At 43.8% G+C, this 24,606-nt stretch overlaps 1 protein-coding gene across 1 annotated transcript in view; it reads left to right on the top strand.

Moving 5' to 3' along the window:
• Positions 1-4,185: 4,185 nt before the first annotated feature.
• Positions 4,186-24,606, top strand: part of vbp1 (von Hippel-Lindau binding protein 1) — a 35,602-nt gene continuing 15,181 nt past the window's right edge. The window contains exons 1-2 of the mRNA XM_060931821.1: positions 4,186-4,294; positions 13,258-13,382. Coding sequence (XP_060787804.1) covers positions 4,214-4,294; positions 13,258-13,382 — 206 coding nt within the window. The 5' untranslated portion in view covers positions 4,186-4,213. The remainder of the gene's footprint in view (positions 4,295-13,257; positions 13,383-24,606) is intronic.

Below are 24,606 nucleotides of genomic sequence, written 5' to 3'. Positions count from 1 at the left end.
ACACCTGTCTGTGGTGGAAATCACTGTATGGGCTCAGGAACACTTCAGAAAACCGTCTTCCGTGAAAACAGGTAATTACTGTATCCACAAATGCAAGTTAAAACCAGATATAAACAATATCCAGAAATGCTACACCACCGTGCCGCCCGAAAATCAATGTTTGCCAGGAAATTCAAATGCTGTTTTTTCAGAGGTGGACAAATTCGCCTCAAATGGCTTGATTTCAACTGAATTTTTCTGGTTTTGCACAAGGTAAAAAAATTGCAGAGAATGCAGAATGTTACAGATATTTGACCAAAGTTTAATATAAAATAGGAGAATTACAGTGATCTTGCTTCTGAATTTACCCGTGATATGCACTCTAAGTGTGCTTTCAATAGACAGACAGCCTTGTAAGAGGCTGGCAACTAACAGGCCAATTGGCCTTCAGGATGGGGAAAATAAATAAATAAATAAATAAATAAATAATTTTATATATATATATATATATATACACACACACACACACACAGGTATATGTGTGTGTATACACACACACACACACACATCTCTCTCTCTCTCTCTCTCTCTCTCATATATGTACATGAGAGAGAGATATATGTATCTGGAGCAGCCTGGGGAGCAGTTAGGGGTTAGGTGCTTGTCTCAAGGGCACTTCAGCCATTCCTGCTGGTCCAGGGAATTAAACCACCAACCTTTTAGTCCCAAAGCTGCTTCTCATTAGACCATGGCTTCCTCTATCAGTTTTGGAGCACTTTGATTGCATCTGAGCAAAGTAAAGCTCTCTGTACTTCAGAGTTCATACTTCATCCTGCTACTTCTATCAGCAGCCACATCATCAAGAAACACCAGTGACCTCATTCCATTCGCAGCCACACATGCAAATGTCCACCATGTTTGACAGATGATGTGGTATGCTTTGGATCATGAGCCCTTCCTTTCCTTCTCCATCCTCTTTTCTGACATTATTCTGGGACAAGTTAATCTTGGTTTCATCCAGAGCATTTTTTAACATAGTTACTGGGAGACCAAATGGTCTCCCAGTGGCCAGATTTGGTCTCCTCGTCAATGCCAAACCAGCTTCACTGGGGGACCAAATTTTAAACCAAGTTGTCTTATCATTTGGTTCAATCAGTTGCAATTAATTAACCAAGTACCATGCAAGTATACATTTAACAAGGAAAACGAAGATCTATGTTATAAGATATACACACAAGATCATGTTGGTTAAGAAAAACAAAACTAAAATTTGGTTACTGAGATGGCTGATGTCAGAATCCGATGCCATTACTGTGTAACTTTGAGTGTCTTTGACATAACATTTGTGCTTTGTAATTGCTCTTGATAGCTCTGTAGTCACTGTGGTGTGTTTGCCTGTATGGTGATTGGTGAACCATTGTGCATCACAGAATATGCCGCAGCGGTGCAGCCGCATGGACTCTGGGGCCTGTGATTGTATTGCCCAGACCAGTTGGTCTCCTACAGTGACTTCACGTGACTCGGAGGAAGCATGTGAAGAGTTTGGTTCCAAAACACGATAAGTGCCATTTAAAAAAAAAAAATCAAGTTCCTGCCAAAATAAGTTTGACATTTGATCGCTATTCAAAGTTCCAAAATCAATTTTATACAAAATACGATGTCTGCCACATTTCTCTGCATTGTATATCCCCTTTCTTTCCAATATGCAAATACCACTCCTGATTTTCAGTAGAAAACGATTTCTCCGCTCGACCAATCACAGTGCACCATTCAAACACAAACAGTAATAGTGGCTCCCACTGACTGTCAATATCATGTAGAATCCCAATCTTTTAGTTCAATTTTGAATGAAATAAATGAATAACATTGACGTGTGTGTGCAGGGACTGTTTATTATCTGAACTCTTTCTACTTTTAACGGGGAAAGTCTAAAGGTTAGAGAAGCAGCTTTGGAACCAAAAGGTCACTGGTCCAATTCCCTGAATCAGCAGGAATGGCTGAAGTGCCCTTGAGCAAGGCACCAAACCTCCAACTGTTCCCACTGCTGTGGGTATGTCAGGGTCCTGTTGCATGTTACTCTGGATAAGAGTGTCTGCTAAATGCCTGTAATGTAATGGTTTCTCTTATTATTCCAGTAGTGAATGTGGTCCAGTGTTATTTTCCACTTTGAGTGCAACCGATTCCTCTTGGGATCTAAATATACTCATCTCATCTCATTATCTCTAGCCACTTTATCCTGTTCTCCAGGGTCGCAGGCAAACTGGAGCCTATCCCAGCTGACTATGAGCGAGAGGCGGGGTACACCCTGGACAACTCGCCAGGTCATCGCAGGACTGACACATAGAGACAAACAACCATTCACACTTGCATTCACAGCTACGGTCAATTTAGAGTCACCAGTTAACCTAACCTGCATGTCTTTGGACTGTGGAGGAAACTGGAGCACCCGGAGGAAACCCACACAGACACAGGGAGAACATGCAAACTCCACACAGAAAGGCCCTCACCAGCCACTGGGCTCGAACCCAGGACCTTCTTGCTAGGCGACAGTGCTAATCACTACACCACCAGGTGGGACTCCATCAAGGATCTGCTTTGAGTCCGTTCTTATTTGCCATAGTGATGGATAGCTTGACGGACGAAGTGAGGCAAGAGTCACTATGGAGCATGATGTTTGCAGATGATATTGTGATATGTGGTGAAAGTAGAAAGGAGGTTGAGTTGGGTTTGGAGAGATGGAGGGATGCATTGGAATGAAGAGGAATGAAGGTGAGCAGGAGCAAAACAGAAAATATGTGCATCAATGAGAATGTGATGAGAGTGTAGTGAAGATGCAAGGAGTAGACGTAAAGAAAGTTGGTGAATTCAAGCACCTGGGGTCAACTGTGCAGGAAAATGGGGGCTGCGATAGTGAGGTGAGAAAGAGAGCGCAGGCAGGGTGGAGCAGTTGGAGAAGGATTTCAGGAGCCATTTGTGATAGGAAAGTCCCAGCAAAAGTGAAAGGTAAGCTGTATAAGACAGTAGTGAGACCAGCTGTGATGTATGGATTGGAGACCGTACCCTTAACGAAGAGACAGGAGGCAAAGTTGGAGGTGGCGGAGTTGAGGATGTTAATATTTACGATGGGAGGTTGGACAGGATAAGGAACGAGCGCATCAGAGGGATAGCACATGTAGAGAGCTTGGGAATGAAGCTAAGAGAGATGAGACTGAGATGGTATGGGCACATCCTGAGAAGAGATGCAGAGCATGTTGGAAGGAGAATGTTGAGGATGGAGCTGCCAGGCAAACGAAAACGAGGAAGGCCAAAGAGGAGATACATGGATGTGGTGAGAGAGGACATGAAAGTGGCAGGTGTGGTCGAGAAGGATGCGGAAGACAGGGAGCAATGGAGACGAAAGATCCGCTGTGGCGACCCCTAATCGGGAGCAGCCAGAAGAAGAAGATTTTCTGATTTTATTTTGATTTCCATATTTATTTTCGTATGCTTTTATTTCTATGTTTTTATTAGTTTTCTTTTTGTTTTTCAACGTTTATTTTCTTATTCTTTTGCAGATTCATTCTTTTTATGACACTCATGTGACTCTATACATTATTCTTGTGGAAAATAAATATAAATAAAATTAAAGATCATTTACAGTTCACACTTCACACTGTGACTGCAGAATTTAATAACGTCAATAAAACGGGGGTTATTAATATTCATGAGGGAGGCGCTACCTGATTGGCCGGTGATATCTACATTTTGGTTCTGAAGTTGTTACTTTCGTGATTATTTGTCTGTTTGTTTAGTTTCCGTTTATAAGCATTAGTACGTTGAAATAGATAAAGAGACGGCTGTTTGGCTCGGTGTCTGGGGTGGTGGTTGTTGTTGTTGTTATTATTATTAAAAGCGCGGACCGGAAGTTTTCACCAGCCAATCAGGTAGCACTTCCTTCATGAATATTAATAAGCGTTCCCATGCCGTCTTATGTTTAAAATTACTACACTTAGATATCGGACACAATAAATCACGCAAAAATTTAAAACAATAATTCTGACATTTTTACATATTAGATTTAAAACCCATATTTCTACTTGAACGTGTTATTTAAAATTAATTTCTTCGTCATCAAGTTCGTCTCCATGGTAACTCCATAAACCCCATCATCGTGTGGAGCGTTTATGCTAAAGGCTCGCGCGCTGTTGAGACGGTGACGTCTCCGTAAAGAGGAAGCTCTTTGGCTCTTTCCAAAATGGCGGCCACCATAGAGAGCAGCAGTGCTGGAGCTGCGAATAAGAAAAAACACTTAGGGATTCCGGAAGCGGTGTTTGTAGTGAGTAATCACTGGTCGGGATAATGTAGATGATGTGTAGAGTAAACACGGGCTCTTTTGTAAGCGCGTTAATATATTAAGAGTAGAGACGGTGGAGATTAGCCGTTAGCTTAGCCTGCTGTGCTAACACGGTTCGGGAGCTGAAGTTCCTCCGTGTCCTTTTAAGGCTGTGGCTCATGCTGGCTAAACTGCTCAAGCTAACTCACGCCTTTATTATCAACCATAAACTTGGTTTTGCGGATATTTTCCAGTTTGCTGTCGCTTCTGAAAAGTTTGCCCAACTTTCAGTGAAATGATGCGTTATGACTGTTCAACTGTTTTCTGGTTTGTTGTTATTCTTTAGTCTGTTCCTGCTCTGCAGATCTGATCAGTGATGAAATGTGTGATTTTGATGAGAGCATAAACATGATAAAGTGAAATACTGAATCCATGTGAAAGCCCTGATTCCTGCAATCGACAGACAGGATGTGATGAAAATGAAATGCAAGTGTGAATGTGTATAAATTTTACATTCACAGCAGAACGAGAATCGGAATTAAGTTTATTGCCAAGTACATTCTCACATACAAGGACTTTGCTTTGGTGGATTGGTGCTTGAACAGTCAAAATAGAAGATTTTCTCAAAGACGAGAAGTAGCTCTATACATAGAATAAGAAATGGAGGAATCTGAAATATACAAATGTGAAAAGTGGACATAATTTTAAGGGATATGTGCATGAGTTGTTGAAGTCCAAACTGTACAGTATGTCCAAAATGTGCAAAAATAGGTCACACGATGAAAATGAAGAGACATAAGAGTGCGTGAGAGTAAGAGAATATGTGTAGTGGGCTAAGTCAATAACCAAACTGTACAGTGTGAGCTGGAATGTGCAGTAAAGGTTCACAGAATGATGTCTGACCTTGAAATGTGCAAAGTTGCAGTTCAGAGACAAAAGTGCATTAATGTCACAGATTGGAAGTGTGAGATTAGAGTTTAGAGTCAGTGGGGGTCTCTGACCTTCTTGATCAGGCCAGCTGCAGTGGGGGGAAAAGCTGGCCTGATGACGTAAGGTTTTGGTTCTAATGGACCGTAACCTCCTACCAGAGGGGAGTGGTTCAAAAAGTTTGTGTCCTGGGTGAGGGGGGTCGGCCACAATCCTTTCTGCTCTCCTCAGGGTCCTGGACTCATACAGGTCCTGAAGAGATGGAAGGTTACAGTCAATCGTTCTCTCAGCAGAATGAATGATGCGCTGTAGTCTGCCCTCGTCCCCGACAGAGGCAGCAGCGTACCAGACGGTCATGGAGGAGGTGAGGATGGACTCAGTGATGGTGGTGTAAAAGTGCACAGTCATTGTCTTTGGCAGATCAAACTTCAACTGCCACAGGAAGTACATCCTCTGTTGTGCTTTCTTGGTGAGAGAGCAGGTATACTGTACATCTCCCACTTCAGGTCCTGGGTGATTATAGTGCCCAGGAAGCGGAAATACTCCACAGTGGGTACTGGTGAGCCAAACAGGGTGATGTGGGAGGGTGTGGCAGAGCGCCTCCTGAAATCTACCATCATCTTCACTGTCTTGAGAGCATTGAGCTCCAAGTTGTTCTGCCTGCACCAGGACACCAGATGGTCAATTTCCCACCTGTAGGCTGATTCGTCCTCATCAGAGATGAGTCCAGTGAGGGTGGTGTCCTCTGTGAACTTTAGGAGCTTGACATACTGATGACTGGAAGTGCAGCTGTTGGTGTACGGGAAGAAGAGTAGCAGAGAAAGGATGCAGTATTGGGGGGGGCAGTGAACACGTGCGTGCACACCTGTGTGGGGTGGCACAGTGGTGTAGTGGTTAGCACTGTCACCTCACAGCAAGAAGGTTCTGGGTTCGAGCCCAGCGGCTGGCAGGGGCCTTTCTGTGTGGAGTTTGCATGTGTCTGCGTGGGTTTCCTCCAGGTGCTCTGGTTTCCCCCACAGTTCAGAGACGTGCGGTTAGGTTAACATTAGGCGCAAGTCGTTAACAGAGTGGGGGGCCGAAGGTTTATCGTTAATGATCTGTCAGCCCTTTCCAGACAGACGTAGAGTCGTTGATTGAGAAATGGTGTTGAGGTTTTACAGAATAGTCGTTTAGCTTCTCTCTAGGGCTGGGCGATATGAGAAAAAATTATATCACGATATATTTTTTCAAAATTTTCGATAACGATATATATCACGATATAAATCAAATCACCATTTTTGTATTTTCTTTAATTTTCTGCTCAAAATATGAACATTACAAATTAGTAGTTCCTTCCTAATTAACAAAAATAGCTTAACAAAGCTTCTTTTTACCGGCATTCGAGGGGTCATTGCCGGTCTGACAGCACTCTGCGTGCTCTAGTGGGTGATACTGTTTTAAATGCTGGAAACAATTGGTGGTGTTTCCAGTCTTAGTAGGGACGTGTTTTCGGCATAATTTGCATAGTGTAACACTTTGTTGTATGTCCGATTTTAAATATCCAAAATACCTCCACACAACCGAAGATCTCTGGCCCTTCTTTTCAACGATGTCCTCCAGGGCAGTGCTCTGACTTTCCTGTTCAGAACTCCGCTCAGTCGGCTTCTCGCTCATTTTTATAATCGCTTTGTTTCACGCTTTGTTGGAGAAATGCCGCGCTCCTGCAAACTTCACCACAGCCATGCTGTGCGTTGCTGCTACACGTGTGTGTGTTTGTGTGTGCACGCAACCTAACTTGACGTGGCTCTCTTCCAACTGATTGGTTACGTGCGGTACTGTTTAGTTATGATTGGCTGTTCGCGTGTCTGTCAAAACTTCGGATGAAGTAATTTTATTGAAGGCGTAGGCATATCGTACGTGTCTAATTTCTAATCGTAGAGATTTTATATCGTGAATAACATCGTAATCGTAAAATCGCCCAGCCCTACTTCTCTCACTCAGTGCGTTTACATGCACATAGAGAAAATCGAATTTCTGCCGTTGCTCGACTGAAATCGAAGTTCTAAATGCCATGGAAACACCTTAGCTCGGCTGAAACTGAACCGAACTGGATTTCTCGTAATCGAGCTACACGACCTAGATTATGTGATTGTAGCCGAGCTACTTAGTGCATGTAAACCCTATCGAGCTACGGAGTCGAGCTACTTACTTCAGCGCTGCCCCTTCCGGGAGTGACGAGTGACGAGACCACAAGCGGGAAACACAACAGCCTCGGTCGGCATGACGCTTCACCTTAGCCGCCACTTTATTAGGAACACTTGTGTCTGGGCATGTACGCACCCATTTCCAATTAGTTGGTAAGTTATTAGCATGTTAGCAGGCTAACAGTTAATATGTTCACCATTACAGATCAACTTCAACTTAGTGGCCATTTTATTAGGAACACTTCTGTTCATACATACAAACACTCTTCTTGTGAACACGGAACTGATAACTTTGTTTGTACTCTTGAATAGCTCTTCATGACGACAGCCGGAAGTGTACCAACACGATGGGGCGTGTAGCGCCACCTGTGGCTCGGGTGCACAATGTACCTCGCACAATAGCTCGATTTCCTTGTGTGCATGTAGGATTGGATTTCTCTGGCACCCCTGCTGGGACCCTTAGCTCGATTACCGACAGCAGCTCGATTTGGATGTGCATGTAAACGCACTGACTGTCTTGCTAAACCTGTTCCTAGACTCTTTAAACCTGTCCCTGTCCCCACTTCTGAATGCTTCTTCCTTTTGCCGCCTTAGCTGTCTGACCTTATCTGTGAACCAGGGTTTGTCATTATTGTAACTCACCCTGGCTCGTGATGGAACGCAACGGTCCTCACAGAAGCTGATGTAGGACATCACAGCCTCTATGTACTCATCCAGACTATTGGTAGCAATCCTGAACACATCCTGGTTTGTACGGTCCAAGTATGCCTGAAGGTTCTCCACAGCCTCACTGCTCGACATTGTAGGTGTCCTCACTGCAGGTTTCCTCAGCTCTAATTTCTGCCTGTATGCAGGAATCAGATGAGCCGTGATGTGGTCGGACTGGCCCAGTGCAGCATGGGAGATGGCGTGATGGGCATTATTGACTGTAGTGGAGCAGTGATTCAAAATATTCTTTTCTCTGGTCGGGCATTTAATAAACTGTTTGTATTTTGGTAGTTTGTGACTGAGGTTACTGTTTGTTAAAGTCACCGAGGACAATAACAAGGGAGTCTGGGTTAGTCTGCTCCACACCCAGTCTCTGATCGGCCAGCATGCGCTGTGCGTTCTGCATGTTGGCTTGCGGTGGAATGTAAACACCGACCAGAATGAATGACGCAAATTTACAGGTGGAGTAGAAGGGTTTACAGTTGATGAAAAATGATTCCTGTTCAGCCGAACAGTGTTGCGTGATTACTGACACGTCACTGCACCAGCTGCTGTTTACATAAAAACAGATTCCACCACCCTTTGTTTTACCGGAGAGATCTGTGTAATGGTCTGCTCTGAAAAGTCGGAAGCCGGCCAGCTGCAGCGCAGAGTCCGTGGTGAGTCCGCATAGCCATGTCTCTGTGAAGCCTAAAATGGAAGATGAGTGAAAGTCCCTGTTTTCTCCCCACCAGCAGCTGGAGTTCGTCCAGTTTGTTGCACAGTGAGCACACATTGGGGAGAAATATCGCAGGTAGCGGAGTGAAAAGTCTGTGCCGATGGAGGTGCACGAGCGCACCACTGTATTTTCCTCCTCTGGCATCTCGCTGAGTGAGTAAAAGTGGGTGGACTTTTGACCAGAATGTCTAATATTTCCACGGAAGACACCAGAAAAGTTGGCAGTAAGTCCGCTGGAGTTGTTCCTCTGATGTTCACGAGCTCTTCTCTGCTGAAAGAGATCGCAGCAGTGAACTGAGTTTACAAACAAAATAAGAGAAAACAATGCGTACCAACCAGGCCTGGAATTTCGTCATTTTAGGGGCGAGGCCACTTGGCCTTTTGTGCTGTTAATTTTTTGAGGGCACGAAGGCCAAAAGCCAGGGCACCAAGGCCATAAAATAAAACAATGATTTTAAGTTCACGTCTATAATGAATTTAATTTAAGGACTAATGACTCTTCTGAGGAAGATTGGAGTCTCAGTTAAAACTACAACCCCGATTCCAAAAAAGTTGGGACAAAGTACAAATTGTAAATAAAAACGGAATGCAATGAAGTGGAAGTTTCAAAATTCCATATTTTATTCAGAATAGAGCATAGATGACATATCAAATGTTTAAACTGAGAAAATGTATCATTTAAAGAGAGAAATTAGGTGATTTTTAAATTTCATGACAACAACACATCTCAAAAAAGTTGGGACAAGGCCATGTTTACCACTGTGAGACATCCCCTTTTCTCTTTACAACAGTCTGTAAACGTCTGGGGACTGAGGAGACAAGTTGCTCAAGTTTAGGGATAGGAATGTTAACCCATTCTTGTCTAATGTAGGATTCTAGTTGCTCAACTGTCTTAGGTCTTTTTTGTCGTATCTTCCGTTTTATGATGCGCCAAATGTTTTCTATGGGTGAAAGATCTGGACTGCAGGCTGGCCAGTTCAGTACCCGGACCCTTCTTCTACGCAGCCATGATGCTGTAATTGATGCAGTATGTGGTTTGGCATTGTCATGTTGGAAAATGCAAGGTCTTCCCTGAAAGAGACGTCGTCTGGATGGGAGCATATGTTGCTCTAGAACCTGGATATACCTTTCAGCATTGATGGTGTCTTTCCAGATGTGTAAGCTGCCCATGCCACACGCACTAATGCAACCCCATACCATCAGAGATGCAGGCTTCTGAACTGAGCACTGATAACAACTCGGGTCGTCCTTCTCCTCTTTAGTCCGAATGACACGGCGTCCCTGATTTCCATAAAGAACTTCAAATTTTGATTTGTCTGACCACAGAACAGTTTTCCACTTTGCCACAGTCCATTTTAAATGAGCCTTGGCCCAGAGAAGACGTCTGCGCTTCTGGATCGTGTTTAGATACGGCTTCTTCTTTGAACTATAGAGTTTTAGCTGGCAACGGCGGATGGCACGGTGAATTGTGTTCACAGATAATGTTCTCTGGAAATATTCCTGAGCCCATTTTGTGATTTCCGATACAGAAGCATGCCTGTATGTGATGCAGTGCCGTCTAAGGGCCCGAAGATCACGGGCACCCAGTATGGTTTTCCGGCCTTGACCCTTATGCACAGAGATTCTTCCAGATTCTCTGAATCTTTTGATGATATTATGCACTGTAGATGATGATATGTTCAAACTCTTTGCAATTTTACACTGTCGAACTCCTTTCTGATATTGCTCCACTATTTGTTGGCACAGAATTAGGGGGATTGGTGATCCTCTTCCCATCTTTACTTCTGAGAGCCGCTGCCACTCCAAGATGCTCTTTTTATACCCAGTCATGTTAATGACCTATTGCCAATTGACCTAATGAGTTGCAATTTGGTCCTCCAGCTGTTCCTTTTTTGTACCTTTAACTTTTCCAGCCTCTTATTGCCCCTGTCCCAACTTTTTTGAGATGTGTTGCTGTCATGAAATTTCAAATGAGCCAATATTTGGCATGAAATTTCAAAATATCTCACTTTCGACATTTCATATGTTGTCTATGTTCTATTGTGAATACAATATCAGTTTTTGAGATTTGTAAATTATTGCATTCCGTTTTTATTTACAATTTGTACTTTGTCCCAACTTTTTTGGAATCGGGGTTGTATCAAGCAGGTAAAGAAGCATCTACACTATTATGTCTGAAGATAAGTTTAGATGTGTTCAATATTTTCTTATCAATCCATCACTCACGTCAAAAATTGTAAAACTTATTAAACCTATATCCTCCCATAATTTTTGTTCAATTGACACCGAATGTGCAAGAGCATCTTCAGACTGTACTACTACGCAGATTTTTGATTAATCAAAATGTTTGATTATAAATGGAACATATACTCGCATGCAGGCTACTGATTAACCCATAAGAGCCCAGACCGATTTCTCAATCAAGGAAAATTATTGAGGAAATAAAATGAACTAAATAGACGACAAAGAAAACATTTCTGACCTTTTATTTTTTAAAATGGCACTTTCATGTCTCAAGATCTGAAATATTAAATTGCAAATTTGCAGAGCACTGCAACACTATTACACTGTTAACCCCAAAGTTCATTCTATGCAAACAGTTTGAGTAAACACCACTTTTAAAGATTAGTTTTATTGCATTACTTAAACAGTATGAGTATATGAAGAGTATATGAGACAGTCATTGGGTGTACTCATTTTTGTAATTTAAACAAACTTAAACTATCATGTTTTACCTCAGGCCACAGTGCTGCCCTGCTGTGATTGGCTCAAAACTCAAGAGAAGTCTGTGCTTGTCCGTTGACGGCTACAGAGGAAGTTGCGCCATTTTCTAATTTACACAGAGCAATTTAAGGTCTTTGCACTTTGCATGCTCCTTGGACAATATGCCTGCATTTTTCTGTTTTTAACAATGTGTTAAAATCTCTTGCGATGGTGATCTCGTCAAGATGGCAGCGGTTACACTTCGGTTAAACGGCAAAAAGAAACATACAATACTAGTAACAAAACAATGCTAACTGCATAGATTAAAAAAGTGGCTATGAACAGACAACAGCACATATCACGTATCACATTACGGCAGGAACAAGCAGTAGTAACATCCATGACCTTATGCTTAAAGCTCGACAGAGGATAAACTTGACAGCAAGCTAATTAGTATTTGTTACTGGCTACAGTCGGTACTCGGCACATTAAAAGTGGGTCAACGTTGTAACGACATAACGTTACTGTACAGGCAATGCTTATTTAACGGTAACAAACTTAAGCCCTATATGTTGAAATTCCTGTCTTATTCATTCGTTAATTTATCACACAGTCTTGCCTCAGTCAACTTCTTCCCTCCTTCTGTGAAAATTCAACGTCTCAGACGCGGACACAAGTGGGCGGGGGATGCGTTTGATTAAGTCTCCTGGTTGGCTGGTGATAGATTGGTGTCATTATAGCACGTCGGAGCGGTTCATGCCAAGCTCAAGTCTGATCCACCACTGATGAGTTGCCCAATAAGAATCCAGAATGTCATCAAAAGACGTTTTTTTTTTTTTTTTTCTCAGTAGACGCAGGTGATGTTAAAGCCTATCGGCAGTCACGAGGCAGACTGCAAAACCGCAGGGCATCAAGGTCACTGTGGCCTTATGGCAGATATTTTTTTCCAAGGACACAAGGCCAAATTGAGAGGGCACGAGGGCCATGGCCCTCGTGAAGTTCCTGCCCTGGTACCAACACACCAAGGCAGCCATCCGTGGCGCCATCTTGGTGATCAACATTACAGCGTGCTCTGTATTCTCCAGTAAATATCACGCTAGTCCAAATGGATCAGGGTCTAAGAATACTATCAAGATAAAACCCTGTTAGAGAGGAGTTAGTACAGCAAGAAAATAACACACAAGTGAAGGGATTTATTTTCCATAAATTTCAATTAGTGTTCATTTATTTGCTTGGTGAAGAGTCGGGTCTTCAGTCTTAGTTTGAAGATGTTCAGACAACGTTTTTGAGGACGTTCATTCCACCAAAGTGTTAGAACATGCAACATGTCCTGGAATTGTGCTCAGGGTTAAGGGTCTTGCTCAGGGATCCAGGAGTGGCAGCTTGATAGTACTGGGATTCAGTCTGACAACCTTGTGATCAGTAGTCCAGAGCTTTAACCACTGAATCACTCCTGCCACACAGTGTAGCTTCCTTCTACACGTATTATGGGATTGTCAGTCAATTCGAGCCATAATAAAGGGAATGATAATGTGATGAATATGACCAATAATGTGTTTTCTTTGAACACTTTTTTTTAAAATAACTTGCATTGGGCTGTGTCCCAAACCACATACTACTTTACGGCAGTATAGAAGTGGTGTACTCCATAGACACATTTATTGGGAAAGAAGCCCACATCATGAAGGTTTGCTGAAAGACTGATGTACTTTTATTCTTGTTCTGTAGGAAGATGTGGATTCGTTTATGAAGCAGCCCGGCAATGACACGGCAGATGCCGTACTGAGGAAGCTTGATGAACAGTACCAGAAATATAAATACATGGAACTCAACCTGGTTCAGAAAAAAATGAGGTTTGGACAATTAATCCTTTCTTGTGAAGTGTTGCTCAGTGGTGGGAGAGTTGCTTTGAAATTTGAATGAAAATTGCATTAAATTTCCTTGAACTCGGCAAACTGGTGCCAGCTGAGCTGCGATCAGTCCGGCTACCTGTTATTGGATCGCGTTGGTTAGTATATCTACAAAAAACAGTAACGTTCTTTTCAATGTTGTTGTAATGCGGCTTCTTGGCTGTTTTTAGTTTTGCTCTAGGTAATGTTTATGCAGACTAAGGCTTTTTATTCTATCCATATTCGCTGGATATGAGCAATCGCATGCTCTGATTGGCTACTCTACTACTAGGCTATCAGCTCATATACCGTGAGTAGAGAAAAACAAAATGGAGGAACGTGTTGCTGAACCACCCGAGGACGAAATAAAAACTACTTGAAAACAAAACCCCAAAAAATAGAAAAGAAGCAACAAAATATGGAATGAAAGTATTTGATGGTAAGAATATATCTTAATTTTTTCAAGGATGGTTATTAATACAGCACTTTTCACAAAGTGCGCCTGTCATTTCTCTGGTTTGTTTACATTCTAAGCAGAAATGATTTTGTTGGATGTTTTGTATAAAGTTTTTATCAAATTTGCATAAAATTAAAAACACTCTGTTTCTCAAAATCCAGTGAATGTGGATAGAATAAAAGTTGTTCCACTCAATTAAACCCCAAGTCAAACTACAGGTAGAACTACAGACCATCACTTCTGCTGTCAGTGACTCTCTAGATTGTCTGTCTGCCTGTCACTGTAAGAGCTATGAAGATTCTTTGCCAGATATAAAAGCAACAACACCCGGGAAAAACCGTGAAATACAATGCACAGACAGTATTCTTCGTTTGTAACCACGTGACCAAAACTGCTTGCGTCATTGGCCGCCGCCATATTGGAGGATATACAATATACATACACAGCGGTAAGAGTACAGACTGGAGGGTAAAGAGGAATTACATTTAGAAGCTTGTTGTCATTTCTCAAATCTGTTTAAAAAAAAAAAGATTTTGACTGCTTCAAAAGATAGGTATAGAACACGTTTAGCTCTTAAAGAGCACTCACCGGGCGAGGAGGCTGCAGTGTTTGAGGTAGTGGATTGACCTGAATCTTGTTCGATTGATTCTGATCATTTGGGAAGATTCTTCAATCATTTTGCATTTCTTTCTGCGCTCTGTAAGCCGAGCATTTCAAACTCCTGCTTTAGTACCATCTTTGATTTTGTTGTGGCTCATATTTTGTGTCGGAGCCCAGTCTGGATCTGTAAAATTGTAGAGATCAGCTGGTTTCCTTAATGGAAAGAAAAAGCAAACTAAAAGCAGCGTCATCAAAAATTATATACAGCTCTTTTTAAAATGAAATAATCATAGAAGCCTTTGATTTTCGGATCACACACTCAATGATCACGCCAAGTTTCTGCACGACCAGGCTATTAAACGATCCAATATTTCTTATATGTTGCAGTCTTTCATTAATAACTCGTTCGTAGCACTTTCCATTGATAAAATGTTCACTGCAGACTCGTGTGGTTTTTGTTTTCTCATCGCTTGGATCAGCCCGGTTTATGTTGGACAGCCAGTGATGTCTACGCTCCATGGACAACTCTCGTTTTTTTTTTGTTTTTTTTTTCTCCTTGATTATTTATAATTGCTGGAATTCTAAAGAGTCCCCTTGTCTTGAGTAGAGTTGCGCCCGCATCCTGTTACAGCACAGAGTCGGCATAGCGAAGAACCAAAAGGAATTCTTGAGCTTAACGGCCTCTTGAGGATCTCTTCGATAGTAACCATGCACTGCGCAAGTTTGTGTACATCCTCCAACATGGCCCACTTCCGGTTCAAAGCCTCAAGCATAATTAGCTATGATGTCGTGGAAACGAAGAACTGCTTTACATTTGTGACCTTAGGATAGTGTGCCGCACTTAAAAAATTGCATTGCTTTAAATGCTTTCTCTTTCATTAAAAAAATCTGGTATTTCTTTAAAAAAGGGAGGGGGATCTACCACTGTCTTTGTCAGAAGTTAGCATAATTTCTGTTGTATTGCATTTCTCTGCCATTACTGCACTGCAGTAGTCCCACACTGTAATGCATCCACTGTCTAACCACAGCACTGAGCTGCACCCGGGGATGTGACTGTAATCAGAGAAGGGCCTGAACGTGTTATTTTCCAGGAGATGTTGCAGTAGATATGAAGAAACATCCCTTTATAGTTGGGCTGTACCTGAATATTCAGCTATTAATTAATTCGTCTCGTCTCGTCTTCTTCCGCTTTATCCGGGGCCGGGTCGCAGAGGCAGCAGTCTGAGCATGGAAGTCCAAACTTCCCTTTCCCCAGACACCTCGGCCAGCTCCTCGGGAAGAACACCGAGGCGTTCCCAGGCCAGCCGAGAGACATAGTCCCTCCAGTGTGTCCTGGGTCTTCCCCGGGGCCTCCTCCCAGGGGAACATGCCTGGAACACCTCCCCAGGGAGGCGTCCAGGAGGCATCCGAAAGAGATGCCCGAGCCACCTCAGCTGATTCTTCTCGATGTGGAGGAGCAGCGGCTCTACTCCGAGCTCCTCCCGAGTGACTGCGCTCCTCACCCTCTCTCTAAGGGAGCGCCCAGCCACCCTGCGAAGGAAACTCATTTCAGCCGCTTGTATCCGCGATCTTGTTCTTTCGGTCATTACCCAAAGCTCATGACCATAGCTATTAATTAATTAAGGATGTTAATTCAGGCGATGCCGTCCATCTCAGCCGAATATGGAGAAATGTCTGACTGGTCCTTCCTGAGTGAAATTCAACTTGCGTGCGCACACTCACACAGGAGAACAACTTGAGTTCAATCCTAGAAACTTTACTGCAGTTTATTTTAAAGCATGTTCAAGGGAAACTCCCATCTTGGTTTTTTTTTCCCCCCATGTAGGTCCGATTTTCCCAACTTTTTGGGTCTAAATTTTTTACTGGGGACAAAAACGATCGTAAGCAGTCCACTGTTGATTTAGAGCACTGTAACTGGCATGATGCTGTAAAATGTAATCCCATGGGGAAAACTGCTTATCATGACAGGCTCATAAACGTCTCATCATGGAAAGCATCCCTACAGAGATGTGCACGCGCACACACGTCTGTTTATCTGACTAATGCCGTTTTTCCACTACAAACGCGGCTGTGCCGTGCTGAGTTGGGCTGAGTCGAGCTGAGCGGGGCTATTGAAGTTGCATTTCGACTACAACCGCGCTGAACCGTGCTGGCTGGAAGTGGGTGGACACATTGGGTGGAGTTAGCGAAAGTGGGTGGACGTCACGTGATGTCGTTAAGCGGCGCAAACAGTGACATCAGTGATCTTTTAAGCGGTAGTCTCACGACCCGGATAGTAAACAATAAACATGGAGGACAGGGAGTCGTTAGTGTTGCTGGTCTTGGTGCTGTGGCTTGTTGTCACCGACAACGCCAACAGATACTGGCAAGAGCGTATAGATGAGGCGAGGCGCATAAGGCTTCAGAAATCCTCGTAATTCTTCTTCTTCCGGGTTTGCGGTGTTTACAGATCCCAGCGCGCTCGCGGGGCGTGTGTGGGCATGTGAGGACACTCCTCCTCACCAATCAGTGCACAGGGGAGTGTCTCCTCACGCCCCCAGCCTCACTCAGCTCGGTTTGGCTCGCTTCAGCCCTACTCCAAAACCGTGCGAGTTTTGGGTGCTAAGCAGGACTGAAGCGAGCTGAGTCGTGCTGTAATGAGGTAGTCGAAACGCGAGCCGTGTCGGGCTGAAGTGAGCTGAAGCGAGCTGAAAAAGGGTCGTGGAAAAGGGCCATAACTTCACAAATCCTGCAGGAGTGTAGAAACAGTTGTTTTCTACAGTTTCTTTACAGTTATTGAGGTAAATAGACACGTGTATCTCTCTAGAATCCTTTCTATGTTGTCAGAAACTTATAATAACATTATGAGCCTGCAGTGGCGAAAACAAGCGCTTTACTTTGACTCGGATGTTTGCCCTGTAGAATTACATCATATAGCCACTTTGCGGTTTCTGGTTAGTGTTCTAACTCGATTGAGGACCAATTTCAGTCGTTTTTGTCCCTAGTTTAAAAAAAAATTACTGGAGTTTCTTTTTAAACAAGGCTTTATATACAGTGGTATGAAAGTGTTTGCCCCTTCCTGATTTCTTATTTTTTTGCTTGTTTGTCCCACTTAAATGTTTCAGATCATCAAACAAATTTAAATATTAGACAAAGATAACAAGTAAACACAAAATGCAGTTTTTAAATGAAGGTTTTTATGATTAAAAGAAAAAAAATCCAAACCTACATGACCCTGTGTGAAAGTGATCCCCCCCCCCCCCCCCCCCCCCCCAAAAAAAAAAAAAACCATAAATTAACTGTGGTTTATCACGTCTTTGGAAAGCTGAGTTCAATTTCTCTAGCCACACCCAGGCCTGATTACTGCCGCACCTGTTCTCCATCAAGAAATCACTTAAATAGGACCTGCCTGACAAAGTGAAGTCGACCAAAAGATCCTCAAAAGCTAGACATCATGCTGCGATCCAAAGAAATTCAGGAACAAATGAGAAACAAAGTAATTGAGATCTATCAGTCTGGAAAAGGTTATAAAGCCATTTCTAAAGCTTTGGGACTCCAGCGAACCACGGTGAGAGCCATTATCCACAAATGGCGACAACATGGAACAGTGGTGAACCTTCCCAGGAGTGGCCGGCTGACTAAAATTACCCCAAGAGTGCAGCGACGACTCATCCAAGAGGTCACAAAAGACCCCACAACAACATCCAAAGAACTGCAGGCCTCACTTGCCTCTGTTAAGGTCAGTGTTCATGACTCCATCATAAGAAAGAGACTGGGCAAAAATGGCCTGCATGGCAGAGTTCCAAGATGAAAACCACTGCTGAGCAAAAAGAACATAAAGGCTCGTCTCAGTTTTGCCAGAAAACATCTTGATGATCCGCAAGACTTTTGGGAAAATACTCTGTGGACTGACGAGACAAAAGTTGAACTTTTTGGAAGGCGTATGTCCCATTACATCTGGCATAAAAGTAACCCAGCATTTCAGAAAAGGAACATCATACCAACAGTAAAATATGGCGGTGGTAGTGTGATGGTCTGGGGCTGTTTTGCTGCTTCAGGACCTGGAAGACTTGCTGTGGTAAATGGAACCATGAATTCTGCTGTCTACCAAAAAATCCTGAAGGAGAATGTCCGGCCATCTGTTCGTGACCTCAAGCTGAAGCGCACTTGGGTTCTGCAGCAGGACAGTGATCCAAAACACACCAGCAAGTCCACCTCTGAATGCCTTAAGAAAAACAAAATGAAGACTTTGGAGTGGCCTACCGTAGTCAAAGTCCTGACCCGAATCTGATTGAGATACTGTGGCATGACAAAATGACGGTTCATGCTTGAAAACCCTCCAATGTGGCTGAATTACAACAATTTTGCAAAGATGAGGGGGCCAAAATTTCTTCATAGCGTTGTAAAGGACTCATTGCCAGTTATTGCAAACACTTGATTGCAGTTATTGCTGCTAAGGGTGGCCTAACCAGTTATTAGGTTTAGGGGGCAATCACTTTTTCACACAGGGCCATGTAGGTTTGAGATTTTTTTTTTCCCCCTTAATAATAAAAACCTTCATTTAAAAACTGCATTTTGTGTTTGTGTTATCTTTGTCTAATATTTAAAATTTGTTTGATGATCTGAAACATTAAGTGTGACAAACATGCAAAAAAAGAAATCAGGAAGGGGGCAAACACTTTTTCACACCACTGTAGCTGTACATAACACACAGAGACCCCCCCCCAACTTAACCTAGAGACCAAAACAAGGTGTTCAGGACAGCCTTAATTATCCCCCGCTGGCTGAAAGACCCAAAGGGGGATTATGTTGTGGTGATGTCCGCCCATCCATCCGTCTGTCCCGGAAAGGGTGCTCACCTTCTGAAATCAACTCCTCTCACAGGTTTTGGAGGAATTTTACGAAACTTGGCAGGATTCTTTGTTGTATGTCGGTAATATGCATACTGCAGTTTCATTCAATTCAGTTGCATTTTACCGGAGTTACAGCCCTTGATATTAACAAAATTATAATTTGACAGTTTCATGAGGGCATATGTTCTTCTGAAATCAACTCCTTTCACAATTTGCGGAGGGATTTCACCAAACTTGGCAAAAGGCTTTGTTATATGACAGTTATACGCATATTGAAATTCCGTTTAATTTGGGCAAATTTTCCCAGAGTTATGCCCTTGATTATTCACAAACTTGTACTTTGGCAATTTCATCAAGGTGTCCGTGCTTTCTGAAATCAACTTCCCTCACAATTTTTATCCCCCGCTGGCCGAAAGACCCGAAGGAGGATTATGTCGTGGCGATGTCCATCCTGGGAAGGGTACTCACCTTCTGAAATCAACTCCTCTCATAATTTTTGGAGGAATTTCACGAAATTTAACAAGATTCTTTGTTATACAGTTGTGCTTGAAAATTTGTGAATCCTTTAGAATTATCTATATTTCTGCATAAATATGACCTAAAACCTCATCAGATTTTCACACAAGTCCTAAAAGTAGATAAAGAGAACCTAGTTAAACAAATGAGACAAAAATATAATACACAGTCACTTATTTATTGAGGAAAATGATCCAATATTGCATATCTGTGAGTGGCAAAAGTATGTGAACCTTTGCTTTCAGTATCTGGCGTGACCCCCTTGTGCAGCAATAACTGCAACTAAATGTTTGCGGTAACTGTTGATCAGTCCTGCACACCGGCTTGGAGGAATTTTAGCCCGTTCCTCCATACAGAACAGCTTCAACTCTGGGATGTTGATGGGTTTCCTCACATGAACTGCTTGCTTCAGGTCCTTCCACAACATTTCGATTGGATTAAGGTCAGGACTTTGACTTGGCCATTCCAAAACATTCACTTTATTCTTCTTTAACCATTCTTTGGTAGAATGACTTGTGTGCTTAGGGTCGTTGTCTTGCTGCATGACCCACCATCTCTTGAGATTCAGTTCATGGACAGATGTTTTGACATTTTCCTTTAGAGTTCTCTGATATAATTCAGAATTCCTTGTTCCATCAATGATGGCAAGCCGTCCTGGCCCAGATGCAGCAAAACAGGCCCAAACCATGATACTGCCACCACCATTGTAGAGGCTCATTCGTAGTGAGACCTTGAGAAAAGTGCTATAGCTTACGCTGACGAAGTCTCTGTCCCAAAGTAACTGTTTCCACTCTCAGTGTCCCTGTGCCTTGCAATAAATCCACTTGAAACGTCTTGAAAGTTGAACTTTAATCCTCGTTTAACTATTACAAAGGTTCTAAGATACAGAGAGTCGGTGAGTCAATATCAGAGAGTCAGAGGGTCAGGTAAGAAAAACTGTTCGCTTCCACGGCTTCTCGAGATCTACCCTGAGAAGCGCGAGACCGTTCTTATATAGCTGAATGAATTCTAATTCTTGAGAAGTGTGAGACAGTTCTAATTCTTAACATATGAATTCTGATTCTAATTCTAATTCTTTTAACCTTGCCACATATTATTCATCATCTTAATCATGAAATAAACTACTTATATGAAATTACACACTCAAATGAAATTATATATACCATGTAACATAAATTGTAATTCACATCTATATGAATTCTACTTTGGCCGTTACATACCCGGCCCCTAATTGCTTTCTATCCTAGAAACAATTACAACATTGAATGTACTTAACAGTCCTTTTCATTCTGCTTCTTGAAGCAGGCAGAGTTTGGTGATCGGCCGCTCAAGTTCGTTTGTCTTCGTCTTGACTCGAACCTTGCGGACGACTCCATGTTCGTCCTCCACAGTCTTCACGATTCTTCCCATCAGCCATGATCCTCTGGGGGCTGATTCGTAGACGAAGTTTTGCCAAATTCAGGTGGCTTAAAGCATCGAGTTACTCCAAAGCCAGTGAGCTGTTGGGGTTCTTCGGTCCACTTGGTCCATTGTTGTGCGAGGTGTTCTGGCACAGTGTCGTCCCAGGCTGTTCTTAGTCTACACAATTCTTGCAGGATGTTTCTAGCAGGTAGTATGACTGGTGACAACATTCCTAGCGGATCATAGACAGAGCTCATTGTAGACAGGATTCCTCTCCTGGTGAGAGGCTTCTGCTCGATGTTCACCTGAAACTTGAACTGATCTGACCGGATGCACCATTGTACTCCCAAGGCTGTCTTGATGGTGAGTGAGTCCTGGTCGAGATAAAGATCTTTGACTTCTGTTGCTCGGTCCTCAAGCGGAATGGTTAACAACACGTTTCGACTGTTGGTCGTCCATTTTGTCAGTCTAAAGCCTCCTGTTTGACAAATGGCCGTCAAGTCGTGGAGTAGCTTGATCGCTTCCTGTTCTGAGTTAACTGATTTTAGACAATCGTCGACGTAAAAATTGTTCAACACTGTCTCCACAGCTGCTGCATCAAAAGTACTCCTGTTGTCCTCGGCGCATAGTTCGCACAGCTGGGTGAAGAGGTGGCTCCGAACAAGTATTGAGGTATTTCACCTGACGTCACAGGGTCACGTGACGCCCCGGTGTCCACCATTTTGGACGGCAAGCTAGCTAATGTCAACAACAGTAGCTAGTATGTTACTGTAGCAATATTTACGTTCAGTCATTTGGATGACTGTTAAAACCTTTCAGTCTCAAGTTTTTCCTTTACTGGATTTACTAGTTTACTGAGCTAGCGCGCGATGGCTCGCGGCCCGGCCGGAGAGCGCGCGATGGCTCGCGGCCCGGCCGGAGAGCGCGCGATGGCTCGCGGCCCGGCCGGAGAGCGCGCGATGGCTCGCGGCCCGGCCGGAGAGCGCGCGATGGCTCGCGGCCCGGCCGGAGAGCGCGCGATGGCTCGCGGCCCGGCCGGAGAGCGCGCGATGGCTCGCGGCCCGGCCGGAGAGCGCGCGATGGCTCGCGGCCCGGCCGGAGAGCGCGCGATGGCTCGCGGCCCGGCCGGAGAGCGCGCGATGGCTCGCGGCCCGGCCGGAGAGCGCGCGATGGCTCGCGGCCCGGCCGGAGAGCGCGCGATGGCTCGCGGCCCGGCCGAGCGCGCTAGCTCAGTAAACTAGTAAATCCAGTAAAGGAAAAACTTGAGACTGAAAGGTTTTAAGTCATCCAAATGACTGAACGTAAACATTGCTACAGTAACATACCAGCTACTATGTTGTTGACATTAGCTAGTGCTAACAGCTAGTTGCTAATACACTGCTACAACTACACCGACCCTAATAATACAGTTCTTAGTCATTGCCTGGTAACAGCAAATTTATAACGGGCCATGTCTCAACAGACTAAGAAGTTATTTCAATGACATTTAATAACATTTTGTTTATCCTGAGGACCGAAAGTAAATGAAAATGTGAACAAACCTTAGCTGTAATCAGATGGCGACCACCGGCTCCAGGGACGACCCACTGATGTAGGCATGTTACCCAGCCTGACACAAAATATTTGTAGGCATCCAAACTTGTATACGCTTTCAGATCAATACCTGTGTATGGCGATGGGTTTTTAACGACATAGGTATACAGATCATGTGGGCCGAAGTCAGGTAAAGACGAGGGCTTCGTGTACTTCCGTACGTCAGTGAACAATCCTGGTGGAAGCAGGTAAATGTCGTTCTCTAAGCCTGCTAACCTCAATTTTTGCAAATATCTCTCCCTCTGCTCGCCCTGTAAATGCCCTACGTCACTGGATAGTGAAGGTGTTTTCTGCATCTCGCTCCTTTTTCTTTTGTTTTTCGTTTGTCGCCTTCCTCGCATTCAAACTGATTCGAGCCGTGCCGTCCAAAATGGCAGCATCACATGACTTGGTCACGTGAGTGAAATACCTCAATACCTCCATTCTGTACTCCTGCAGCTCCCTTGAGATATCCCCGTCAGGCCACCATAAAAACCTGAGAAGGTCTGCGTCTTCAGATGGGACCTTGACCTGGTGGAACATGGCCTCCACATCTGCCATAACTGCGACTGGCTCCTGACGAAATCGTGTTAAGACTCCAACCAGACTGCTTGTCATGTCAGGCCCTTGCAGAAGTTGCTCATTGAGTGTGGTTCCCTGATATGAAGCGCCGCAGTTGAATACCACTTGAAGTTTATGCTTCTTGGGGTGGTAGACGGCATGATGTGGAATAAACCACACCTTTCCATCACTCCTGTTAAGCTCTTCGTCTGGGACTTTGACGGCGTATCCCTTGGTTATGACCTGGTTCATGAAGCTGACGTATTCTTCTCGGAACGTCTGGTTTCTCTGAAGCTTCTTTTTCATGTTGAGCGCTCGTTGCTCCGTCATTGGTCTGTTGTTAGGCATTTTCACATCTTTGTTCTTCAATGGCAATCCGATAGAGTAGTGACCGTCGACCAGTTTTGTGGATGTGGTGACTCTGTCCATAAACAGTTGATCTTCCTTTGACATCTCAAGCTGCTCTCCTTGAGCATTCTCGGGAAAGTCATACTTAAATTGCTGGGTCCACAATTCTTCAAGTCGAGCCACCGATATCCGATTCATTTGGATCTGTGGGTATCCGTTCTTTGACCAGCTTCCGATGTTCTCACGCAGCGGCCCGTTCACTGTCCATCCCAAGACTGTACGTACTGCATACGGTCCATCTTTCACGCTGCGGATTACCTCTTCTGGCTCTAAAGCTTTTGCGACATCGGTCCCAATTAGAAGATCGATATCTGCCTTGATCAATGGAATTCGTACACCTCGTAAGTGTGGCCACTTATCCACGTCCTCTTGGGTTGGGATATTCTCCTGACTAGCAGGTATGGCCCTTTGTGTAAACACACCAGTGAGCCCGACAAAGTCATCCCCCTCCAGACTGCTGACTTCTAGGTCTGGCAACACCTTGCACGAGACGGTCTTTTGGTCTCCCATAGTAGTAAGTAGGATGTTCACATTTTTTCCTTGCAGGTTAAGGTTGTTGGCTAGCTTGTTAGTGCAAAAGGAGGCATTGCTCCCTGGATCCAGGAACGCATAACAGGTCAGCACCTTGTTGCCTTTCTTTGCCTTCACTCTCACCGGAACGATGGCGAGGACGGTTCCTGCACCCCCGGCCCCCATCTGAGAGCAAGTTTTCCCTGCATCCACGAATCCACTGACCACAGTTTGTTCTTCCTGTAAAGACTCCTTTTTTGGTTCCTCCCTTGAAGTGTCTTCTTTTGGTATAGGGGTCTGCTTTATGTGTAACAGTGTAGGGTGTTTAGCT

The sequence above is a fragment of the Neoarius graeffei genome, chromosome 1 (genome assembly GCF_027579695.1).
Source record: "Neoarius graeffei isolate fNeoGra1 chromosome 1, fNeoGra1.pri, whole genome shotgun sequence".
NCBI classification, from domain to species: Eukaryota; Metazoa; Chordata; class Actinopteri; order Siluriformes; family Ariidae; genus Neoarius; species Neoarius graeffei.
Note: the sequence above shows the minus strand (reverse complement) of the source record. Positions and strands in the feature narration are given on the sequence as shown.